We start from the raw sequence: 23,532 nt of genomic DNA on the forward strand, positions 1-23,532 counted from the left end.
GGTAAGTGTGGTGTTTTCTGCCTTTGGTCACCTAGTTCTAATTTTAAATCAGTGCATGTCAGGAGCCAGAATGTATCTGTCACTTCTCTGTGCCACAGTTGGACCAGACCATCGTTCCCCAAAGAGATTTAAATAAGGGACCGGCCCACTGAGGAGGAGTTCTTTGGGCTTTTGAGATGCAGAACCAGGAGGGAGGAAAGAGGTAAGGGAGGAAGAGGTGCAAAGGCCCAGGGGCATGAGTGGGCAGGGCCAGGATAGACACGGAGGGAGGGAGAGAGGGAGGCGGCCAGTGACTGTGGGAGTATGGCCCTGGGTGGGGGTGGCAGAGCCAGAGGGCGTGTGTGTGTGTGTGTGTGTGTGTGTGTGTGAACACGTCAAATGTGGGGAATGCTGGCCAGCCGAGCTCTAAGATCGTTTAACCTGTAATGATCTGCGACTTCCAGAACCCACAGGGATTCTGCCCGCTGACTCCGCCAGTGAGTGAGCAGGGGGTCATCGCAAACTCTTTGGAAACAGAATCTCAATGAGGGCTCATAATTCATCAGAGCAGACCGTGAGTTACTTAGTCATTCCCGGGCAGCTGAACATTGGGCTTCTTCGACCCTGTCAAGTGAGTACAAAGAATCCTGGAATGAACAGCTTCACGCCTGGGCTCTGTTTGCTGAGGCTAAATGTCCTGTAAGTACTTAGTAGGTCGCGGAGAAGGACTGTTTTTAAGGCTCTTGACTCGTCATGCTAAATACTCCCTAACCCGGCCACTTCTAACTTTCAGAGGCCTGTTGTCCCAGAACTGTTGTGAACATGAGGGAACGCAAACAGCGTGAGAGGTAGCCGGCGTCCCGGCCCCTGTCACCAGCTTTGATAATTGTCCATATTTCCATGGTCATTTTTAATCTGTATTTTGGCAAAGGGAACATGCCTCGGTTTAACCACTCTCTGATTTTTGGCTGTTAGGGTTGTGTCAGAGTGTCCGTTACCGTGTAAAATGCCTCAGTGAAGGCTCCAGTCACCGATCCTCACGCACCCCCATAGCCCTCCACTTAGGGTGCATTCTTCGACGCAGTGCTGGAGCCAAACTTTGCACACATTTTCAAATCACTTTTATGTAATAGTAAATCTGTTTCTAGAAAAAGTGCACCAAGCAGCTGATCACCGTCTACGAGTTTCCATTCCTGTCCCTGGGCGTTCAGTTTGCTGGGCGGTCAACAGCATCTCACTGTTGTTGCAATTGGCATCATATAATTGAGGTTGAAGTTGTAAATGTATTTGTTTCCCATTTGTATGCTTTCTTCTGTGAATGGCCCCTTCCGGTTTTCCTTCTGGTTTTGTTCCCCTCCCCCAATTGCTCACGTGAACTTTCTAAGAGCACCTCGTGTATAAAGTATCAGTAGAGTCCAGCAGGAGGCCCCAGGAAGGATCGTTTCATGGAGGGGCCACTTGCAAGCCATGAATAAAGTTTGGGCCGCAGCAAGGAGGAGGGCAGTGACCCTGGGCTGCAACCACAGGAAGCAGCCACCAGCCGAGGCCTGGGGGTGCCCGGAGGGAGGGCGGTTACTGGGCCCCAGGCAGACGGTGGGAGAGGGCTCTGACCCAAGTCCTGGCTTCCTCAGTGGGATGGCGCCAGCCCACAGAGGCCCAGCAAGGAGGGAAGCGGTGACCTTGGCTCCCTGAGCCAGCGCCTCCCGCCTCCCGCCTCCCGAAGGTGCCGCCCGCTGGCTGGACCCGCTGGGAGTCAGAGGCCAGGGGCTGCTGGTGGCCTCCTGCCTGCTCCTGGGGCGCTAAGGGGAGCGGGTGGGGCACACAGAGGTGCCCAGCTTGTCCGCAATACTGACTTCTTATCTGGGAGACCCATTGTAAGCTCGTTTCCTCCGTTGATTTGTCTTAAGTATTATTTAGGGTTTTAAATTTTAATAATTCCATGGAGTCCTGTCAACCAATCTTGATGACTTCCCCTTAGGTGTGTCGCCCAAGAGAGCGCTCCCCATCCCCTGCCAGATGCAGTGGGTTCCATCTGGCCTGGGAAGGACAAGAAATCACTCTAGAAGACACCAAGGAGCAAGTCCCCGTGTTAGCAGCCTCTTTCTGCTACGGGAGGTGACGCAGTCCTGTCCTGGGGGTCCAGTCCTTACCCTCTTCTTTCCACTCTGGGGGGTCTGCTGGACTTGCTGGTGCTGTGGGGCAGAGACCTGCACAGAGACGGGTGCCTCCCAAGCACTCTGCTGCCTCAGCCTCCCGCCGGCGATGCACTGGGGCCGGCTAGTGCCAGCTCACGAGGGCCGGGGCTCCCGGGGACGGGACTCAGCTTGCCATCTGCCCCGTCGGGAAAGTCACGCCCTGGGCTTCAGCATACGCTACAAACCAGGGCTTTCTCCTCCTGCCCACCCCCAGCCAGCTCACCTGCCCACCACTGCTACCCCCCCCCCCCGCCTCAGCCTTCTCTTCCAGCCCCTGCAGGAGGGAATGGCAGGGGGGGTCTCCCTCTTCTCCTCCTGCTCCGTGTCCGAGCTGGCTCCTACAGGGTGGGGCACAGAGCTGGGGGGCTGGAGCAGGAGGGGCAGCAAGCCTTCCCCAATCTGTGCGATTGCAGATGTCCTCAGGTGCGCTCTGTTAGGGCACGTGTCCGAGTGTTGGCTTTTTGGCTCGGGACGTGTTCTGGGTTATTACCAGATACTGTCCTACCTGCTTTGATCTGAGCAATACAGTGCCCAGTTGAGTACTGGTACAGCCACTTTCTCCTTCAGCTCCTGCCTCTGGAGGCGCCCCTCAGCCCCTTCCTGTAAGGATGCCCCCATCAGAGCAGGCAGCCGTCTGGGGCAGGGGCCCTTCGGGCTCGCCCACGCTGGGGGTAAGCTCCGCGATGTGTGTGGCTCGTGCGAAGCCCCGTGCGTCCTTGCCCAGCCCAGAGGTGGAAGTGTGTCTATCCAGACGCTGCGCTCTGTTCTCCTTCAGTCACCCCCAGATGAACAGAGAGACATCTTCAGCCTCTGCCCTCCCGAGTGACAGGGAGACGGGACAGCTCTCCAGAGGACGCTCTTCCCCACGGGGGCAGCAGCTGGGTGGCCTGTGAGTTTGGGGTTCAGCAAGTGTCCAGCTGAGAAGTGAAGTGTCAACCTTGTCTTCCTGCAAATACCCCGATCTCCCCAAGAGGGGTTCTCTTAGCACCCCTCTGCTGGCTTGGGGGATGCACCCGAGAGAGGACAAACATTCTATTCTTGGAATTTCCATCAGGCAAGGCCCCTGGGCAGGGTCTCTCACCTTCCATTCCCTACTCTGGAGGTGGGTGATGGGGCCCAGAACAGCCTCTCCACGCGTCCTTCAGGGACGACTCAGGGACCACCTGCTCAGAACGTGGGTAACTGTCACCTGTTGCCCCACCAAGCCCCACTCCACAGCCTGGTCCTGGCAAGAGGCACCTGTACTCTCAGCTCCGTCACGTTAGCGAGACCAGTCATGGGCTCTGTGGGCTCTTGGTGCTGCGCAAGGTGGTGGCCCGGAGAAAACCGTCTTTGCTCCACAGAGCTCCCGGATGAGTGTTTGGATAAGAAAAGAAACGCTTAGGGGCGCCTGGGTGGCACAGCGGTTAAGCGTCTGCCTTCGGCTCAGGGCGTGATCCCGGCGTTATGGGATCGAGCCCCACATCAGGCTCTTCCGCTATGAGCCTGCTTCTTCCTCTCCCACTCCCCCTGCTTGTGTTCCCTCTCTCGCTGGCTGTCTCTATCTCTGTCAAATAAATAAATAAAATCTTTAAAAAAAAAAAAAGAAAAGAAAAGAAACGCTTAGCCCAATGTTTTTTAAAGATTTTATTTATTTATTTGTCAGAAAGAGAGAACACACAAGCAGCTGGAGGGACAGAGGGAGACAGAGAAGCAGGCTCTCCGCTGAGCAGGGAGCCCAACATGGGGCTCGATCCCAGGACCCTGGGATGACCCGAAGGCAGGCGTCCAACCAACTGAGCCACCCAGGCGTCCTACCCAATTTTCTTTTTTAATTGTAACTAGTGGAGGGAAACAACAATGCTTTGAATAAGGTGAGGAGCATTCTGTTGTCCCAGACGTAGCAGCCGGACGCAGGAATTTACTGAAGGTGTATGCCTCGGGGGAGGGGAGGCGGACGAACTTTCCAGTAATGAAGACTAATTTTCTGTTTTAGGTTTTTGCTCCGCCATGTTCCCAAGCTTTCCGCAAAAGCCTGCTACGTGTGAGTAACTTCCGTGTGTTCTTGTAATTTGGGGGGATCAAGAAGGGAAGGGGCCGTGTTTCCACCGAGGTCATTGTGTAGTGGAGCAAGGGGACAGCTCTGTTGGGTGAGATAAGGGAGGTCCGGAGTGGGGGCCAGTGGTGCATGGGAGCAGCGGAGGCTCACGGGTGTGAGTGCACCTGTGCGTGTGCGCACGTGTGCACTGCGTGTATGCACCTGTGTGCGTGCGTGCGTGGGCAGGACTCGGCAGTAAGGGCGGCGCTGACCTTCTCCCAGTCACGGAGCTTGAGCAGGTTCCCTGACTAAGAGAAGAGGTGGCCCCCAAGCACTGGAGACCCCCAAGCGGCCAGCGTTTGTTCTGTAAACCTACAGTCAGCGAATGACGGAGTTTCGGTTTCTTGGTGGGATGTGAAGGTCTTCGACTGTCAGCAAGGGGAGTAGGGTGAGTGTGCGTTATCGCGGGCTCAGTGGTCTCCCTGCGCTTCGAGGGTACTGCAGAGTTTTGGAAACTGGAGGCTCGTGGCAGCCCTGGGTTGAGCGGGTCTGTTGGCGCCGTCTTTCCAGTGTGGCTCGCTTCGCGTGTCCGCGTCCCAGTTGGGTGGTTCCCGCCGTACATCAGATTTCCTCGTCGTCGTCATATTTGTCCTGGCGATCTGTGACCAGGGGTGACGACCCCCTGAAAGCTCAGATGATGGCTAGCGTTTTTTAGGGAGACAGTATTTTATTTTTTTTAATCTTTTTAAATTTTAATTTCTCTACTGACAGCACCTTTTTTTTCCTCAAGTTTTTATTTATTTGACAGAGAATGCACATAAGTGGGGGGGGGCAGCAGAGGCAGAGAGAGAAGCAGGTTTCCCCCTGAGCAGGGAGCCCGATGCAGGGCTCGATCCCAGGACCCTGAGATCATGACCTGAGCCGAAGGCAGGTGCTTAACTGACTGAGCCCCCCAGGCGCCCCGTGATACAGTAATTTAAAATTAAGGTGTGTACGTTGGCTTCTCTAGACATAATGCTCGCAGATCTATCGTGTGGTACAACGATAACGTGCATACGCGCTGCGAATCCAGAGTTCACTCAGGCTGCTTTACGGTGACTGTACTCTCCGTGTCGTGTGGTCTGGAGCCAAGCCTCACGCCTCTGCGGTCCTCCCCCTCTCAATTCCCACTGCTTCCCCTGCCCTGGGGGAGGGGAGCTCAGCATGGGGTCGGAAGGCAGCTGGGTCCTGGCCTCGGTGAAGAGGGCGGAGACGGGTCTGCCGGTGCCTTCATTCAGCATTCAGTGCTGCATTTACAGGGCACAGCTCTGCCCTGTGGGAAGTCAGCTGCCCTGAGCGAGGCTGGTGGGAGGCGTGAGTGACAGCCCGAGGCAGGGAGTGTGCTGTGGGGCTGCAGGCCCTGGGTCCTGGGGGAGGAAGGAGGAAGGTGCACAGGGCCACGGGTGGGTCGGAGAAGCCTGTGCGGAACTCGGCCTTGGAGAGAGCAGGCATCAGCCAGCGGAGGAGAAAGAGGGACGCGTGTGCCCGCTGCAGGGGTCAGGTCACATGTCGCATGGCGGGGACCCTAGGTGCCTTGGGTGGGTGAGAAGTGATGAGATTTCTGCGTGCCTGGGGCCAGGCTGAGGACAGGTGGGTGACGCGGTGGTGGGTGATGAGGCCGAGACGCAGGCACACACTAGGTCGGGGCCTATCCAGTCTGTCTCCTGGACGTGGGGACAAAACTCCCCAATCCTGCTTCCGACTCTGTGCCATTGCATTTCAGGCGGACAGTCTGAACTCTGACCTCTCTAGTGGACACCCATCTCTCCTTCCCTCCAGCGTGTAGGGAGGAGCCCCCCACGGCCTCCTGCGCTGTCTCCCCGGCCTTTGCCTCCAGGCCCTGAGCCCTGTTCCCTCGTCAGGAGCGTCCTTCCTGCTCGTCTGCAGAACCTCCTGTGCCCCCCACCCCCCGTCCCCAGGCCCCCACCAGGCTGGCCTGTGTCCGTGCACACGGGGACTCCCCTGTAGGCGTGGGTGAAGGAGCAAAGGCTGAATGGCCCCCAGAGCCCCTGCGTCTCTGCACGCTGGCTTGTCTGCTGCTCCCTCTGCTTTTGGGTTGGCTGGCTGCTGCGGTCTCCTGGGGCCCTGCTGGTCCCCCACCCTGCCCCAGGGGCCGTCCCCGTGTCAACGAGCCAGTGCACGTGCTTGTTTGAGCAGGGACACTGCTGGCGGCCGAGTCACTAGGGACCGCCCCCACCATCAAATCCAGGGGTCTCTGAAACCCGCCCATAGGCCTCCCCCTCACGCGGCTCCCCGACCCGTGGCCCGCCACCTCTGCTAGCTTTCCGTCCCCCCGGGCTGTGTCCCCGTCCCTCGTCGGTCCCTGACCTGCGGCCCACTCACTGCCCCCTGCCTGCCCCAGGCGAGGACGGTTCGCCGCCCCAGCCTGGCCTGCTGCTCGCTGGCTGTGGGGCCACATGCTCTCCATCGGGCTACTACACGCTCCCCTCGATGCAGCGCCGGGCTCGGAGCAGGCGCTCCAAACGCTGTTGACTGAATGTGCGCACGTGACCTCCGCCTCCACGGGCAGTTCCTGGAGGGCAGGGCTCGCGTAGCTGCCGCGGCCGCCAACGCGGGGCGTCCAGGCTGGGCCGCCAGACTTGTCTTTCACGACTCGCTACCACCGATGTGGTGTCGGCCCCATTCAGTGAACCGAGTACACACGCACGCGCACACAGACTCACACATTCACATACACACATTCACGAACACACCTTCACAGGCCCACACACATTAACACGCACACACATTCCGCACACACCCACACAGTCACACGCGCACACATTCACACACTCATACACAATCACACAGTCACACGCACACCCGCAATCAACACACACACGCACACATGTTGGGGGTGGAGATGGAGAAAGTCCAGTGTAGGAGCCCCGCGAGCTCTCTGGAAACCACCGGGACAAGACCTTTCTGGGACGATGGAAGTGCCGTGGGGCAGGATGGCAGCCACCAGCCACAGGGGCTGCCGAGCACTCCACGCGTGGCTAGTGCCACCTAGGACCTGAACCTTAACTGTACTTCATTGTAATTAATTGAAGCGCAGGCAGCCGTGTGTGGCTGAGGGCTGCCTACGGGGCTGTGCAGCGTAGGACACTCCCTGGTCACCCTGTTCCAGGCTCTGCTTCTCACCTTCTCCTGCCCAGATCCTGCGAGCCCTCCCAGGGCAGCCGAGGGACCATGCTAGGCTGGTTCTGCCCCAGCGTGTCTGGCAGCTTGGTTTGGACCTATTTCTCCACCTCCACACTGTCCTCGGACACTGTGTGTGGCGTCTGGAAGAAAGACACAGTCCTTCTAGCCAAGACCCTGTTGGCCCCTCCTGGCTTCCCCTGGGGACAGAGCTGCTGACAGCTTCCTGACGGCTTGGGAGCATGGAGGACAGGGCACGCCCTGGGCCTGGCCGGGCACACAAATGAATGACATCTCGCGGGGGACCAGCTGCACCAGCTCCTACGAGCGCCCCCTTGGGGCAGGGCAAGGTAGGACCTTGGCATCTAATTCTTGGAGAGAGAGGCGCTCAGGCTGATTTCCTCAATCTTATTCTCCATAGAGATCTGGCTTAAATTGAGGGCCGCATTCATGGAAAACAAAACAAGCAGGCAGGAGAAGGAGATCCTTGTATGTTTACTATGGTACAGCAAGATTTTCCACACCAGAGCCAAGGTCCTCTGCTGCCGGCAGACGGCTCTGGGTACACTCCCCACACACAACATTGAAGACAGTTCATTTCTCCGACAACGACTTCTCCAAGTGCATATATAATAAATAAATAGAAAATATATCTTTGTTCATGGTGGCGCCTCTAAGAAACGTTTACACACAAAACACACTATACATCGAATTCCCGAAAAAGGACCCGCTATTTCGGCAACAGGAAGGAGACAAGCATTTCAGGGGAGTGTCGTTTACCCTAAAGGCCCAACTCATGTGAACACTGACGGACAGAAAGAACCATAGGAACAATTTTCCAAGCCACAAGACAATCCATGCCACCAAGCACGCGCCCGGCCACCAGCTGTGGTGGGTGGCGGAGAGAAAGTGCGCGATCCTGCACTGTTAGACATATGTACAACTCTGAGGATTTTCAAATAGATCATTTTGGAAAGTGAACCAAAAACAGTCCACGTTTCTGGCCATCCAAAGTGATCACATCCTAAGTGGTTCACAGTGTGTCACCCTTTGCATTGCCAGAGTCTGAAAACCCCGCAGAACCGTAGCCGAGAATGTGAGGTCATCTCGGCTCCCCACTGCAGGGCCATGCAGCTGCCCGCAAGAGGTCCGCCCGGGAGTAGGGCCTGGGCAGCTGCCACGTCCCGCCGCCACCTCCTAGCCACTGGGAGAACTGTGAGGTGTTGGCCCAGCCTGGGGAGGGGCCCTTCTGCCCGAGTGTCATGGATGCAGCCAGGCACAGGGAGCCATGAAGGCCCTCTTTGAAGAAAGGGTTTGTGGTTGGTGCAGGAAAGGGGAAAACGCAGCTCCTTGTGTCCCGTTCCCCCCCCCCCCCCCGGTGACCCGGGGACCTCAGCAGAGACAGGGAGCTTTCCTCCTTCCCTGAGTTTTGCGGGGTGGTGGGCAGTAGCTGGAGGGCCCGCGCTGGGCCCTGCAGCTCGGCAGATCCCCTAGAGCAGCCACGCCGGCTCACCAGAAGCATGGTGGTGTGCCCCAGTGCTGTCCCCTGGGCCACACCTGCAGGCCTACAGACCAGGGGGCACCAGTGGAAGGGTCGTGGCTGTTGTGAGCCCTCTCGAGGGATGGCAGGTACTTTGAACACCGTGGAGGCTGCAGGGCCGCCCCCAGCCCGAGGGAGGGCAGCCCCATGTGCACAGAAGGCCAGGAGGGAGCCGTCATTAGTCGGTTCTCTCTATTCTGACAGTTTTCCCTTCCAGGGGGCTTGGCCCCATTTGGGGAGCTCCCTCGGGAGTGCAAGGCACTCTGGGTCCCATCGTTGAGGCAACGTGGCGTGGCAGCAGGGGCTGGGCATGGGACTGCCGGCCCGCCCCCCAGCCTGGCTATGTGGTTCCTCCCCATGTCAGGGTCCACGTGCCCCATCCGTAAAATGGGGGTTTGGGACTAGATCAGCATCAAGGTCCTTTCCAGCCCTGAAACCCTGGGCTGAGGGGTGAGCCCATTCAAGAACACATGAGGCCCCAAATAGGAGCTTGCTTCTCTCGACCTAGCTCCATGCCTGTCCAGGTCAGAGGGCGCCTGGCTGGGGACCGAAGTGCTCCCCGCGGCAGGCGTTATGAACCCACCCAGCCGCCCCCGCCCTCCCCCCGCCCTCTCATGCTTGGCCGTGATGAGTGGGCCAGCAAGCATCACGCGGAGGGTGACCTTGCAGTCACCAGCTTCAGGCAGATGGGGGCAGGAAGGGCAGTCCCTCCAAACTACTCTGCCCACCCAGATGCCCTGCCCTTCCTTCCTGCAGGCCCCATTCCTCCTCCTGGGGGAAGCTTCCTGACCCACCCAAGCTTGTGGGATCCTTCCCTCCAGAGGAACCTGCGTGGCTCTTCGTCTCCCCCCGTCACATTCTCTACCTGGCATCGGAGGGTGTGTATACCTGACCACCTGTCCCCCGGGCCTGCGAGCCCCTGACTCCAGGCCTGGCTTCTCACCGCCCCCACCCTGGTTGCCCCAGGGCACCCCGCGTCACAGGCACTGGCCAGAAAGACTCCCCTCGTCTTCGGCTGGGTTCTGCATGCGGTACGAAAAGCCACAGACTTCTGCAATCTCACAACGGAAAGGGCCTCTAGAAGTCATCTAGTCCTATCCCCCTCCCGGGACCTGAAGTCTCCAGAAAGGTTGAACCCCTCCAGAGGCAGGGCTCGCCCCTTCCCCAAGGGGAGCCGGTCCCGCCTTGGCGAGCGCTGTCTATACTCCGGCTCCTAACCCCATGAAGGCTGGTGCTTGCCTACAGGAACAAAGATTTCCTGAAGACCGGTCTCTTTTTTCCTGTCTCCACCCCCCTGCCGTGCGTGCTGAAGAGCACGGGGATCTGCAAATGGCTGGACCGGGGCTCCTGCCGAAGCAGACCCTGTTGCCAGCACGGCTCAGGGCTCCTTGTACGACCCCCCTACCCCCACCCCTGCAGAGGCACAGACTGGAGAGAAGCACCCAGGAGGCTGCAGGGAAGAGAAGGTCTCCAGCGTGGGCAGCTCCGCCCCCGGGGCTGCAGGTAGACACTTGAGTGGGGGCGGGGAGGGGGCAGCACCAGGCATCTCTGATAGCCTTCCCTCGGCCCATCAGGGCTGACACTGCTGGTGCCAGGGGCTGGGGAGCCAGCCGCCCCGCCCGGTCCCCGCCCAGGTCCGCTGCCAGGGTCTGCCTCACCGCGCACCGTGGGGCGGCGCCAGGGACAGGCCGGCTCACAGCTTCTTCTTCTGCACCACGGGGATCGGCACCACTTGGAAGATTTTGGCCTTGTAGTCGTCCGTGTCCAGAGTCACCCAGGTGGGCCGGAAGCTCCCTTTGAAGCCAACGAATGCCATCTTCTCTGCAAAGCAGGGATGGGTCCCATGAACAGAAGCCCCGAGAGAATGGCTACGCCCCACCACTCGCAGGGCTCCCCATTGCCATCCCCCTGCCCCTACCAAGTAGCCCTCTCCTCAGTGCGCCAGATGGTGTCCCCCCCCCCCCCCCGCCGGGAAAGCTCTGTGCCTGGCTGCTGATGGTACCTGGTGTCATTTGCGGGGGGCACGTGGGGTGTCACCTGAGCCTTGGGGCCAGCCGCCCAGGGTGGTGGCTGTGCTTTACACAGGACATCTGAGAGTGCCCGCCACCTTCGAGCTGAGCCCCCTGCCCCTGTCTGGAGCCCAGCGTCCCCATCTGTCCCACGAGGGATGGCACATCTACAAGATCTCTCCCCCGCTCCCACGTGCTGTGGCCTTAGAAGGACGTCGTCCAGGGCACAGAGTGGATGGAGCAGCCCGACCAGACGTCGAGGCCTCGGCCCCGCACAGTGGTCTCCCTCCTGCATTCAGAGCTTAACTGTCTGAGGGGCGTGGGGCTCCATGTCCACACTGAGGGGCGGCCCCCATTTCTCAGCACTGGGAAAGCACCGTGCGACTGAGGTCACCTTAGGCATGTCAGCTTTTGGCAACATGGTCTTACTTAAAAAGAGAGAGGCCCCAAAATGATTCCAGGACTGAGCTGGAAAAGAGACCTCTCTTCCCCTGGGGTTCTCTTTCGGCTCCTTTGAAGGGTCTTCATTCATGGTTCCTGATTTTTCTCCAGGAGCTGCCTGGAGTTAACGCCCTGATGGGCGACCAGCGTTAGAGGGTTCTCATGGTCGGGATGGCACGGCAGCCAACCGCCCTGACTGGCTCTGGACGAGACACATTCGCTCCAAACTGAAATCCTGGGCAAGTTACTGAAGTGTCTAATTCCTTCTGAAACGGAAATAAGGGCCCCGAATGCCCTGGCTCTTCATGAACTACAAGGCGCTCCGCAGGGGCAGGGCTGCACACCACACACGGACCCCAGTGGACAACAGGGTCCACAGACTCGCTCTGCCTCCCTCCCAGCCTCCCCAGGGACGCCCCCCAACACAGCCTGCGGGGACTGTGACGCATGTCAGGCCGGCATTTCTGGGCCGGCCGGCTTCTTCCCTGTGGGGTCTGCGCTGGGCTTTGTGGCAAAAGTGCTGGGTGACCTTGGACAAGCCACCTAGATTCCTTGGGCTTTCATTTCCCCCCAGGTAGGGCGGGACAAACAACAGCTTTGCGGACTGCGCCGTGCCGTGAATGCTGGACATCCGCCGGAGTGTGGAGGGGGAGGTTTGCCCTGCCAGGCTGAGCAGCAGGACCTGCGAGGACAGCCATATCGAGCCACTTTTCTGCGGACACTTTGTTAAAGGTGGGGGAGCAGACGGAAGAGCTCCAGCAAGTTCCCTCTGGTATCTGCCTGCGCGTTAGGAGGGAGTCGTACAGTCAGTGCACAGTCCCCCTCTAGACCGCTCACCTTTCAGCTTGATGCTCTTATCTGCCCCGAGGTCTTCCAGCACTCTGGTCCAGGTGCCCCTGGAGGTGTATCTTCCCTTGGACACCATGAGCACGATGGAGCTGCGCAAGAGAAGAGGACATTAGAGGCCAGGCTGCCGGGAGGGCTCCTCCTGGGCGGTGGGGGGTGGAGGGCAGTCAGCAGCGCCCAGAGGCCCGACCGGGGATTTGGGACAGGGCAGCCTGTCCCGCGTGCCGAGCTGACCGGCTCTTTCCATGTGCTGACCGACATCCTGAGCACCCCTCCCACTCATCTGGCCGCGGTCGGTGCCTGTGGCCTCTCCGAGCCTGCGCTCCGCTGGCCCGCTGCCTGTGCATGTCTGTCCCAGACAGGACAGAGTAGGTGTGCAGAGCACACCTCTGCCAGGGCCGGGCACGGGGAGCAGGGACTTCGGATTGCATTTATTGGTTAGGACCAGAGAGAAGCGTGGCGGGAGAGAAAGCCCCAGCCTGGGGTTACCACGTGCTCGGGAGGGTTAATCTCTGCGTTCACATCACTTTCCTCTGCTCGGGCAAGACAGCGCTATGGCTCCAAATGGGGAGATTGGGGAGAGTTTAGTAAGTGTCTGAGAGGACCTGTCCAAGGGGAGCCGTGCTCGGGGGTGGGGGCAGAGGCCCAGAGCTAGGGGTGCACCCAGCCTGGTGGTCCCCACTTGCAAAAGCCCAGCTCCGGAGCGAGGCTCCCCTGCCTTGGTTGTGTTCAGGCCAAAGTGTTGGGAACATAGGCTCCTGGTGGCAGACTCAGCCTGCCGGGCCAGACAGGAGGAAATGAGCACCTCCCCCAGGAATAGAAGCCCAATGGGGCTTCCCGTTCACATCTCAAAGGAATCCCATAACCACAGACCACAGTCCAGACATGGGGAGACTTACAGGATTCTGGAACCCTCTGTCACCCCCATTTGTGTCCCCCTGGGAGAAGGAGCACTCCTCAGATACAAAGGGCTTTTAGCCCTCACGACGCATGGGAAGAGAGTTGGGGCTGCGTGTGGCCCTCGGGGAGGCTGGGGAGGAGGCCCACGGCGTTGGGGGTAAGTCCGCTAGGGAGAGGGAGCATGGCAAACAAAGCCTCAGCGCTGGATTCAGGCTGCGTTCCCGGAGGCTGTTCGCCACTGTTCCAGTCCGGAGCAAAGGCTGGAGACCCTTCGGCTGGGGTGACCCCAATCAAAGGTCATGCCCTCCAGACAGGGCCCAAGGTTAGCTCACGGGAACCGGACACAGAAGCCCGCACGCTGGAGGTGTCCCTGTCTGCCTGGTGTGGGGCTGTCCCAGCCTGTGAGCCCCTGCACCTGCCCGTGGGGAGATTCCCAGGGGTGGCAGGGCAGAGCCCACTCCTGCAAGCCAGCTTTGATGTTCTCGGGGTGAGCAGCGGCCTGCTTCTTTCCCTGGTGGGCGGGGATAGGATAGAAGGGGCAGGGCCGGCCTGGGCGACAGTGGGGTAGGCCCTGCCCTGCCCCATTCCTTGCTCCTTCATAGGAGGTCAGAGAGGCGTCCGCCGGTACCCGTTTGCCGTCAGGGCATCTGGTGCCGCCCCGGGGCTCGCTGTCAGTAGGTTCTCAGTGAGGGCTCCCCCCCGAGGCTCATGGGGCTGCTGCCCGGGCCCAGGCGGTGGGGGTCCCATGCCTCTGCCCCCCCCCTAAACGAAGCGGCTCTGCCTTTTCCCTTCTTGTTGCAGACTTCTGCATCCTGTGTCGTTTCAAGAAGGAATCCTCTGGCCAAAAAAGGCATGAAAACTACGGATCTCAAGATGAAAAATGTGTGTTCCCCAAATCAGTAAATCTGAGCTTTCTGCATGAATGTGCAATGCTAAAGAAGCTTCTAGTGAGGGACGACGCAGAGGCTTAGTGTGAGCAGAGCCCCCACTCTCTGGACGCGCCCATCACACACTCGGCGTCAGGGAAGCTCATGTGTTCTCACCGGTAGGTATGTCCTGAGCACCTACTATGTGGCAGGGGCCACACTGAGCACTTTACTCAGACTTCCTGCCGTGCCAGCTCCTGGCTCTTCAGTGGGTTCTACCCCCGGCTTACCAGAGACGCGCATCTGAGTGAGACGCGGCCCCCACGTCCAGAAGCGCGTGCCCTGGACCCGGGAGTAGCCGTGGCCCGGGTCCTACCAAGACTAGCGCTGTCGTAGAGGCTGCATGGAAGGGAGCTCACCGAAGACATGCACGGGTGTTGGATTGGGGAGTGCTGGGGAGTTCCCAGGGACGTCTGGGAGACGGGGCGGGAGGTACAGGTGAGAATTCAGGCCAGCAGTCCGCAGGGAGGGGGGGGTCTGAGGGGGGAGGTGGACGGGCTGGCCTGGTAGGAGCTGAGCCAGGGGTGCTGGTGCCGGAGGGGCCCGTGGGGCAGCCACAGGGAGGACCGGCAGGAGGACGCGCAGGCAGGCTGGCTGACGGGGACAGGGGCACAGAGGAGAACTGAAGGGGGAACCGGGCAGGACGCCAGAGTCCGGTGCAGCTGTCTGCAGGGACAGTGCTGAGGAACCAAAGCAGAGCGAGCAGGAGGAAGGGCTGCTCTGGGAGGTTACAAGACGACAGACGGCGAGAGTCCATCCTAGAGGAGACATCCGGATGGCGTTGCCCAAGGAGCAGTCGGACGGGAACGTCCGGGGCCGAGCCAAGGTCTGGGCTGGAGGTACTCAAAAGCCACCAGCATTTGGATCGCATTGGAAGTGTGGGAGGGGTGAGATCATGCTGGGAAAGTGTGTCGTGGTCGGGGAAGAGGGCCAGGGCAGGCCTCCCACTGGTAAGCGGGCAGCCCGGCCGCCTCGGCCTGACCTACATTCCGCACAGCCGCGGCTCCAACACGAGTCACTGGGCGGGCAGCTCCTTGTGGAGACGCCCCCAGCTCCCGCAGAGCAGACCCGACAGGGAGGGGGCCTGGCCTGGGGGTCTGCCCTGCACACACTCACTTGTCGGGGATGGCCGCCATGTGCTCCAACAGCTGCCACGGGATACCCTGCAGAATGGCGTGCCGGAAGCTCGTGTCGCTGAGCACGTGCCCCTGGCTGCCGTCGATCACCACCACCTGGATGCCGTCCTCCGCGCTGGGGTACTTTGTCCCGTCCACCTGCAGGCCCAAAGCAACACGCCTGTGACGTGGGGTCCCGAAGGCAGCAAAGCCCCGAGGTTCTCCTGCTCCGTGGCTCCCCCGTGGACCCCGAGGGCAGCCAGCTTGCAAAGTTGTTCCAAGCATAAAACCCTCTTCCATCAGATCTCTGTAGCCCCCTGGAGGGCCCTGAGTGATGGCCCCATCACTGGGAGCCTGTGAAAGTCACCCTCTGTGGACATAAGGTCATGACGTTAAGGGTCTGGAGGTGAGGTCTTTGTGGATTTAGGACGAGCCCTAAATCCAGCGATAGGTGTCCTTGTGGGAGGAAGGAAGAGGGTGCGTGACTCCCACACTCAGGGAGAAGGCCATGTGGACAGAGGCAGGCGTTGGAGAGGCATGTCCTCGAGCCGGGGACGGCAGGGATGGCCGGCAGCCACCAGGGGCCAGCAGAGGCCTCGGGCAGCCGCTCCTCGGAGCCCGAAGAAGGACCAGACCCTGCCAACCCCCCGATGTTGGACTTCGTCCTCCAGAATGACGGGGGAATACGTTCCTCGGAGGAGGAAGGCTGGTGACGGCAGCCCTAGGAGACTGACCCCACCCTGCGGTCAGCCCCCCAACCCCTGTGGGGCCAGAGCGCTCACTTCAATGTATGCAAAGTCGCTCATGAGGTGGAAGAAGCGCTGCCTGGAACTTTCCATCTTCACCTCCAAGAAGCGGTCCTTCGTCTTCTGGAAAACAAGCAGAGCGGGGCGTGGCTGTTGGGTCTGGGGAGCCAAGAGCGTGGCTGGGAGGGTGGCCGTCCCCCGCGTGTCCCGGGACCCCAGACCCAGCATCGGCCGGGGGGCCAGGCGGATGCCCGGGAAGGAGCCTCCCGGCCGCCCCGGCCACTCACCAGCTGGGCGCCAAGGAGCTTCCTGGGCATGGGCACGTCCACCACAGGCCTCTCGGCGAACCTGGGGTAGGCGGTGGCCGTGCAGTCGCTGACGCCCGCGTTCTTCGGGATCAGAGCCTTGATCTTGATTCTCTCGCAGCCTTTCACGGAGCAGAAGGCGAACCTCTCTCTCTCGTTGTGGGCCTTCAGCCTCAGGAACAGCAGCCTGCAGGTGGGAGCGCGGCCCTTGGCTGCGGCGCTCGAGCCCTCCTCCTCCCCCTCTTCCTCCTCCTCCTCCCTCTCCAAGGACCTTCCCAAGCCGCCCCCATTAGACCCGCGCGCCTCACAGCATGGCCAGCAGGCCGTGTCTGTCTCAGGTCGTGTGCGGTCGCAGGGGCAAATGCTGCGGGATAAAGCTCATAGCACCAACGCGGACCCTTCTCTGAGCCCCCGCTCTACGCCGTGCGACGCGCAGCCGCGAAGTCACACAGCATCTCATTTACCCCTCAGACGATCCTGACCAGTAGGCACTGCCGGCATCCCGATTCCTCAGACGGGGAAACCATGGCTCAGAGAAACCCAGTGACTTGCCCAGGACCGCACAGCAGGACAGTGGCAGACCTGGGTGGTCTGTCCCCTCACTGTGCTGAGTCAGGAAAGTGCAGCGGGCTTCCTCCGGCCCAGAATCGATTCTTGCTTACAGGAAAGGACCAGACACGGTCCGGGGGGTGCAGGGGCTCAGATGGCGAGCACGCCAAGGCACGAACTTGGGGCTTTTCACTGTTGGTTCCGTTCCGGGGAGAGCTTTCGGGCTGATGCCCACACGTGCAACGTTAGACCCGCCGACGCGGGCTGTCCCTGGGCGCTGACCGTCGGCCTTGCCCACACCATCCCATGAGCCTGATGCCCCCGCCACCACACAAGGCTGGTGGCGCCAGGGACACACGCTGGCCGCGCAGAGGGGCCTCGAGAATTGGGGAAGCCCAATGGGTTGGGCTTCTACACGGGAAACAAGCCTCCTGTAACCCAGCTCACAGTCCCCGAGCGCGGAACTGACCTAAATAAAGCCGGGCCTCATCGTCAGCACGCCCTGGCTGCAGGGCCGGAAGGTGGGCGCCCCGTCTGCCCCCCGGTCTGCACCTCTGTGCCCCGTGTCCTGGGGGCGGGGCTGTCTGCAGGGCGTCGCGGTCGCTCACTGCTGCCCAGGGACGTTATCAGGAGCTCTGTGCCCCAGCGGCTGCTTCATCACCAGGCTCCACCCCCCTCACCTGCGGCCTGTCTGCCCCACAGTGGCTTAGAATTTATGTGAGAAAACAGGTGCCGTGGCCCCCATCCCAGCATATTACTTATGCCTCTGACTTTCAAATTCTAATTTCTCTCTAATCAAATTGATAAAACCGTATCTCCAGAGAGTACTTGTTAGCTATTTCCTTATCATTGATTTCAATATAAGAATGAGAAAATGGGGGCGCCTGGGTGGCTCAGTCGGTTGAGCGTCTGACTCTTGGTTTTGGCTCAGGTCACGATCTCCGGATTGTGAGATCGAGCCCCACACTGGGCTGTGCACTGAGCGTGGAGCCTGCTTGAGATTCTCCCTCTCCCTCTGCCCCTCCCGTCTATGCTTTCTCTCTCTCTCTCTCTCTCTCTCTTTCAATAAATCTTGGGGGGAAAAAAAGGAACGGAAAAATGGCCATAAAGTGATCCTTTCCCCTGACTCCCCCAGGGGCCTGGCTATCGACAGCCTTATGGCTTCGCACGTGTGTGGGCATTCCTGAGATGTCAGACTTACTCTCTTTTCAGGGGAGGGGACCAAAGGGCTCCCTGATCTCCACAGACAAACGCCATCCCTGTTGTATCTACTGAGCACAAGGCTGAGGCTTTGGCAACAGGTAGGCCTGGGTTCGAGACCAGCCGTGCGCAGACTGTGCGGTGGCCTCCGGGAGGCCCCTGCTGACCCCTCCCTGTCCCCTCCTTGTTCCCCTCCCTCTGGACGAGGGGTAACATCACGGGCTCCAGCTGGCCTGTGAGGATTGGAGGTAATGCACCACGTTTTCTCCGTTCTAGGATTCCCTGCTTTCCCTGCGCTCCTGGAACAGGCGCGTTTCCTGCAGTCCCCGTGTGTGTCGTGGAACGTTTGTTTTACCGCAAACTCGGCAGCTGGGGAAGTGTCACTGGTGGACGGTGCCGTCGGCCTTTGAACGGGGGCCCCTAGCAAAGGATTTTGTGCCACCGGCCGGGGAGCCGGTGGAGGCTCTCACGCCTACCGGAAGGGCCGGGGGGGCGACATGGGGCCGAGCGGGGGCTCCTCACCCTGAGTCCTCGTCCCAGTAGTAATGGCTCCTGCCCGGAAGGCTCTGCTCCAACTTGTCCATCTGTAGGGTCCGCAAGAAGGTGCCCGTCTTGGACGTCTGCTTCAGCAGACGATTGTGCACGTCCGAGAGGATGGAGAAGGTGGTGCCTCGGGGGTAGCAGAGCCCCACTCGGATCCAGTCGCCCCTAAAGTCAGGAGGGTCAGGTCACGAGCAGGGACATCCGGGGCAGTCCCCGGAGAGAAACCGAGCCACCCTCCCCCAGACGGCACTCCGTTTCTGCAGCGGGGCGTCCTGAAGGAACACCTGCTGCTGTGTCACAGGGTCTGTGCGGAGTGTGTGGGGGTGGGGACGGCAGCTCGTGGCCTCCCGGGCCTGCAGTGGAGCGCTCCACTGAGAGCAGAAAGACGCTCTCTCGTCTGCGTTGTTGCGGACGAGCCCACGATCTGGAGGACGTGGCTCAGCCCTCCTGGCCCAGCCCAATCTCGGGGCCCATTCATGTCTGTGGGTGTCGTTTTCCACATGTGACAAATGTCTCCCAGGGAGACGGTGACCGTGTTCACAGAAAGCATGCGAGCCTCCCTTGGTGGCACTGCGAGGTGACACCAGCCCCAGCTCCTCGATGGGGCAGAGCATAGCCGCCGCTGGAGCCTGACCTGTGCCCGAGCTCAGCCATGCCCAGAGCGGGGGCTCAGCCCGGGTCTCTGACCCTCGCTACCGGCTGCTCTCAGCCCCTCTAGAGGCGTCCTTCCGCTGACGTGGGCTGGCCTGGGGTCCTGGGACTTCGCGGGGAGACGTCCTCGCCGCGGCCTTGAGCTCACGCTGCTTCCGGCCGGGCACCCACTCACTTGTTGAAGTTGATGAGCCAGATGGTGAGCTCGGCGGGGGCCATCTGGTCCCAGTGGACGGTGTAGCCTTTCCGCAGCGTGACGACGGGCTGGTACTGCTGGTAGTGGGCGCTGCGGGTCAGGGCCCCCTCCAAGAAGAGAGGACGGCCGGGGAACTCGTTCTTGATGATCTTCATCCGGAGGTTACTGGTCTTGTAGGCCTGAATGTACATCTTTTCCAACCCAAAAGGGAAGCACACATCCGGACGGTTACAAGGGATGATTCCAAGAGCATCTGGTTAACATCTCACTACAGGCTCCACTTTCAAAGGAACTTTCTCCTGGAGCCCTTTTAAGGACACGTGAACAAACGGCCAAGTAAGGGGGCATATCTTTCTGCTGGCGGGTGTGCGATCCGGCTAAGGCTTCCTGTCCAGGATATCCTAGTGGTCACGGGGGAGGGGCTGGCTTCATAGTCACACGGCAAACCCAAAGTCACCGGGAAAGGAGGGGATGACGAAGGAGGGAGGGAGGGGTGGGGGACAGAGAACTTGTACAATCCCACCGTGAATGCCGCTCCCTTTCCGCAGCTGCCATCCTGCCTGCATCGGAAAGACAGCCCGGCGTGTGCTGCTTCTCCCTCCCTTCCCCGGGGTCTGGCCCGTGTGGCCCGTCCCTGTGTCACTATGCCCTGCACCCATCAGTGGCATCTCATTTCACAGAACGCACTGAAAATCCCAGGGACCCAAAAGCCCTGTTGCTATGGGCCAGCCTCGGCATCAGACACGGCATCCCGTATTAAGGTGGCATCCCCGTGGCCGTGGCCAGCACAGCCCTGAGCCACTGTGCACATGGAGGGGAGGGGTTATCCCTTCATGAAACGGAAAGGGAAACTTCAGCACTGCCAGTAGCTCGAGCACTCAAGACAACCTCAAGTTCAAGGGAAGACGAAGCTGCAAAGGGAGGGGATCGTGAGTCCCGATGAAGCAGGGGCTGTTCCGATAAGCGGGCAAGTGCTAACAATCAGAGTTTCTGCAAGAAGACAAGCAACGTGTGGGAAGGGAGGGGTGGCAGGCTCTGCACGAGGGCCTCGTGCTCCAGGCGGGGGCCATGAGGAGCGCCTGCGGCGGGGGCACCAGGGTCCAGGGCTCTGTCTCCCTCTAATCCTCAGGACCCGATCCCGTCTATCCGCAAACTCTGACCTTGCCTCCCAGCGTGCCTTCCCGACATGGTCAGGTCGCCCACGGCTTCCCCCAGCATCGCACTCCTCGTGCTGAGCAGGTGGCAGGAGCCTCTCCGGATCCTTCCACAGGCCCACCTCCCCCCGGGGCTCTCCAGCAGGGCTGCGAAGACCCCGCAGCCCGGGAGGTGGGCGCCCTTCCCCTGCCCGGGCTCCGGTCTGCACTCGGCCTTCCCGGCTCGCAGTCCTCCCCCACGCCTCTGGTTGGCATCCCCCACCCTCCCGGGCCCTCTTCCCACCCTTAGGTGCTCTGCAGGGACCGCCCTCCTCAGCCCACTGTCCAGCCTCACCTTCTATCCCGCAAACGCCTTGACCTGCTGCCCTGAGCCCACCCGGCCCTGTCTTCCCACCTGCCCTCCTGCTCCACCGGCACCTGTCTCTCCAGCACCCTCCCTTCCGTGTGCCCACCTGATCCCGGGGCCCCTTCGCCTCCCTGGCACCAGCTCCCTGTCCCGTCTCTGCCGGACCCCAGACCTCCCGCAAGCGCCTTTCTCACCAACCCCCCATTCCCAGTGCGCACAGTGCCTGCCCACGTGGTGGTCCTGAGGACAACCTCCTTCCTTCGCACACGTGTCCTCCCCCTCCGGGGCCACCCCCCGCCGACTCTAGCACCTTCCTTCTCTTGGGCATGTCCCCTCATTTATTCACCACTCAGCCACATAGTCGCTAACGGTAACACTGTACTAGCCAACGATGATTTTCGGTTCTCCCATGCTCCCCGTGCCGTTCTGTACAATAGCCAGTGACCACACGCGGCCACTGAGCCCTGGAAACGTGACCAGCATGGCTGAGGACCTCAACTTTACATTTTATCGTCATTAATTTAAACTTCAAACCAAAGGCAGTGTAAAATGGTTTCCCACTAAACACGACGCTGTCCCTTCCGTAGACCCGCCTTCACTTTGTTGGGAATTTACACCCAGGTGGGCTGGGCTCTAAGTACAAAATGGCCATGGAGTTTGAAGACTTAGAACGGGAAGACGCATACACAGATGTAAAGGGCCTTGCTAACGATTTGTATATATTGATTACATGTGGAGACAGCAGTATTCTGACTATGCTGTGAAAATACATGATGAAGTATTATTAAAATTGGGGCGCCTGGTGGCTCAGTTGGTTAAGTGACTGCCTTTGCCTCAGGTCATGATCTCAGGGTCCTGGGATCGAGCCCCAAGTTGGGCTCCCTGCTCAGCGGGGAGCCTGCTTCTCCCTCTGCCTCCCTCTATGCTTACTCTCACTCCCCCTCAAATAAGTAAATAAAATATTTTTTAAAATATTATTAAAATCAATTTCCCCTGTTTTTTTTTCCTGTTTGACGTGGCTTCTAGAAGATTTAAGACCACATGCGTGGTTTGCATTATACTTCCCGCGGTCGGGCCGGCGGAGCGCTGTACATCCGCGTGTGAACCCACAGCCTCCTTGAGGCTCAGCTATCACCCCCATTTCACAGATGAGGACACCGAGGCTCCGTCACCTGAGGAGCTGGTTTCACAGCTGCCCACGTCGTCACACCGACTCGAAGCGCTGGAGCCTGACTTAATCCAAGCCCTTGACCTCAAGAGTGCCCCCTTCCTGGGCGTTCTGCTTTCTGCCTATGAAGCGTTTTCACTTTGACTTTTTGAAAATTCTACTCGGTGAGGAGGAAAGAGAAAAAGCAAAACTGGAGAGGAAAGACACCCAAATCTCCTGCTCGGCACAGAGCCAGGCCTGCAGCAGGCACGCGCTCCTGCCTGCCACGGGCCGGGGGGACGGGTGGCCCCACCCTGGCCTCCCCACCTGTGCATAGCGGCCGCTGCAGATGGCCCCTCTCCAGTCGGGGACGTTGATGCAGTCCGGGTGCCGGACCAGCCAGTTGTCGTCCTTGGTGAGGTAGGACCCCGGGTACTCGGACACAGAGCCGTCGACGTCATGGAACAGCGACGTCTTATCCCCGTCCATGTCCAGCTGGTTGAACCAGGGCCCAGGCTCTCCGAAGAACACTCTGGAAGTAATCTAAACAGAGCCCAAGAAAGTAAGGCCGGGCCAGAGGTGAAGGGAAACCTCAGCCGTCATGAGGCCAGGGAGAAGTTTCGATTTCCACTGACATGACACCCTGGCCAACCCCAAGACGCTCTCGGGCGCAGCAGGAGGCCTCACGGCTGACCTCACAGAGGGAGCCAGACAAACAGCCAGATGCTCACCGGCCTCAGCTCGAGACCCACCATGTCTGTTTGGCCTCTGCTCACAGGAGGGCTGGCGGGAGACCCTGGAGAGCGCTCCGATGTGTGGAGGGGAGGGGACGCCGGAGCGCGTGTGCGTGCGTGTGTGTAGGAGAGGGCGTGTGTACGTGCTGTTTTAGGAACAGTCTCCAGCACCAGCCGCGGGGGTTTCTGTGACTGACCTCTCGCAGGCCACTGAGTTTTAGAAACAGTCTCCAGCACCAGCCGCGGGGGTTTCTGTGACTGACCTCTCCCAGGCCTCAGTGGCCTGCGTAAGGAGATGAAGTGACAAGTCTCACTCCTTCCCCTCAGTCCGCAGGTGCTGGGCAGACAGGCAAAGGGCAGGCCTGAGGAGGACCAGGAGGAGAAGGAGGAAAGTTCTGGGAGGTCTGTAACCCAGAGAAAATGCCCCAGGCCGTCTGGCCTCACCCAGCCTCAAAGGGCAGCCCTCCGTGCTGCCGTTCTCACCCCCAGCTTGTCGCGGGCACCTGTGTGTGTCCAGGGGGACCCCAGTCACTGTGCGCTCTCGGGGAGAGAGGAGTGGAGCGACCTTAGCAGAGAGTGCCCTGGGAACCCTGGGACTGCGGATTTGTCGTACCCACTCAGGTGACCCTGTCACGAGACTCAGTAGGTCAAAACCAAGGCCCTTGGAGGAACAGCCTCAGGCTCTTGAGTCTGGAAGGAGCCCCTGCAGAGGCTCCGGGGGGGTTGGGGAGGGTGAGGGCAAGCGGGCATTTATGCAGCCAGGCTTGACCTGTGGGGCAACCTACGCTTGTACTTTTCCAGTCTGGATGCCGA

At 60.1% G+C, this 23,532-nt stretch overlaps 1 protein-coding gene and 1 long non-coding RNA gene across 3 annotated transcripts in view; one reads left to right on the forward strand and one right to left on the reverse strand.

The window, feature by feature from the left end:
- The first annotated feature begins 379 nt into the window (after positions 1-379).
- Positions 380-22,912, forward strand: LOC130541940 (uncharacterized). Its single transcript, XR_008956074.1, has 4 exons — positions 380-3,063; positions 4,150-4,197; positions 13,909-14,152; positions 21,865-22,912. It is a non-coding gene; the product is annotated as an uncharacterized LOC130541940 (long non-coding RNA).
- Positions 9,528-23,532, reverse strand: part of CEMIP (cell migration inducing hyaluronidase 1) — a 134,270-nt gene continuing 120,265 nt past the window's right edge. Inside the window, exons 22-29 of one of the 2 annotated variants that reach the window (XM_057303644.1) lie at positions 22,313-22,528; positions 19,318-19,529; positions 18,471-18,656; positions 16,182-16,386; positions 15,931-16,014; positions 15,150-15,307; positions 12,199-12,299; positions 9,528-10,732 (exon numbers count right to left, since the gene is read on the reverse strand). In XM_057303644.1, the coding sequence (XP_057159627.1) occupies positions 10,605-10,732; positions 12,199-12,299; positions 15,150-15,307; positions 15,931-16,014; positions 16,182-16,386; positions 18,471-18,656; positions 19,318-19,529; positions 22,313-22,528 (1,290 nt within the window). In that variant the 3' untranslated portion in view covers positions 9,528-10,604. Of the gene's footprint in view, positions 10,733-12,198; positions 12,300-15,149; positions 15,308-15,930; positions 16,018-16,181; positions 16,387-18,470; positions 18,657-19,317; positions 19,530-22,312; positions 22,529-23,532 lie in introns of both variants that reach the window. The other variant, XM_026510586.4, reaches the window with a different exon arrangement.

This window comes from Ursus arctos, unplaced genomic scaffold, assembly GCF_023065955.2.
Source record: "Ursus arctos isolate Adak ecotype North America unplaced genomic scaffold, UrsArc2.0 scaffold_28, whole genome shotgun sequence".
NCBI classification, from domain to species: domain Eukaryota; kingdom Metazoa; phylum Chordata; class Mammalia; order Carnivora; family Ursidae; genus Ursus; species Ursus arctos.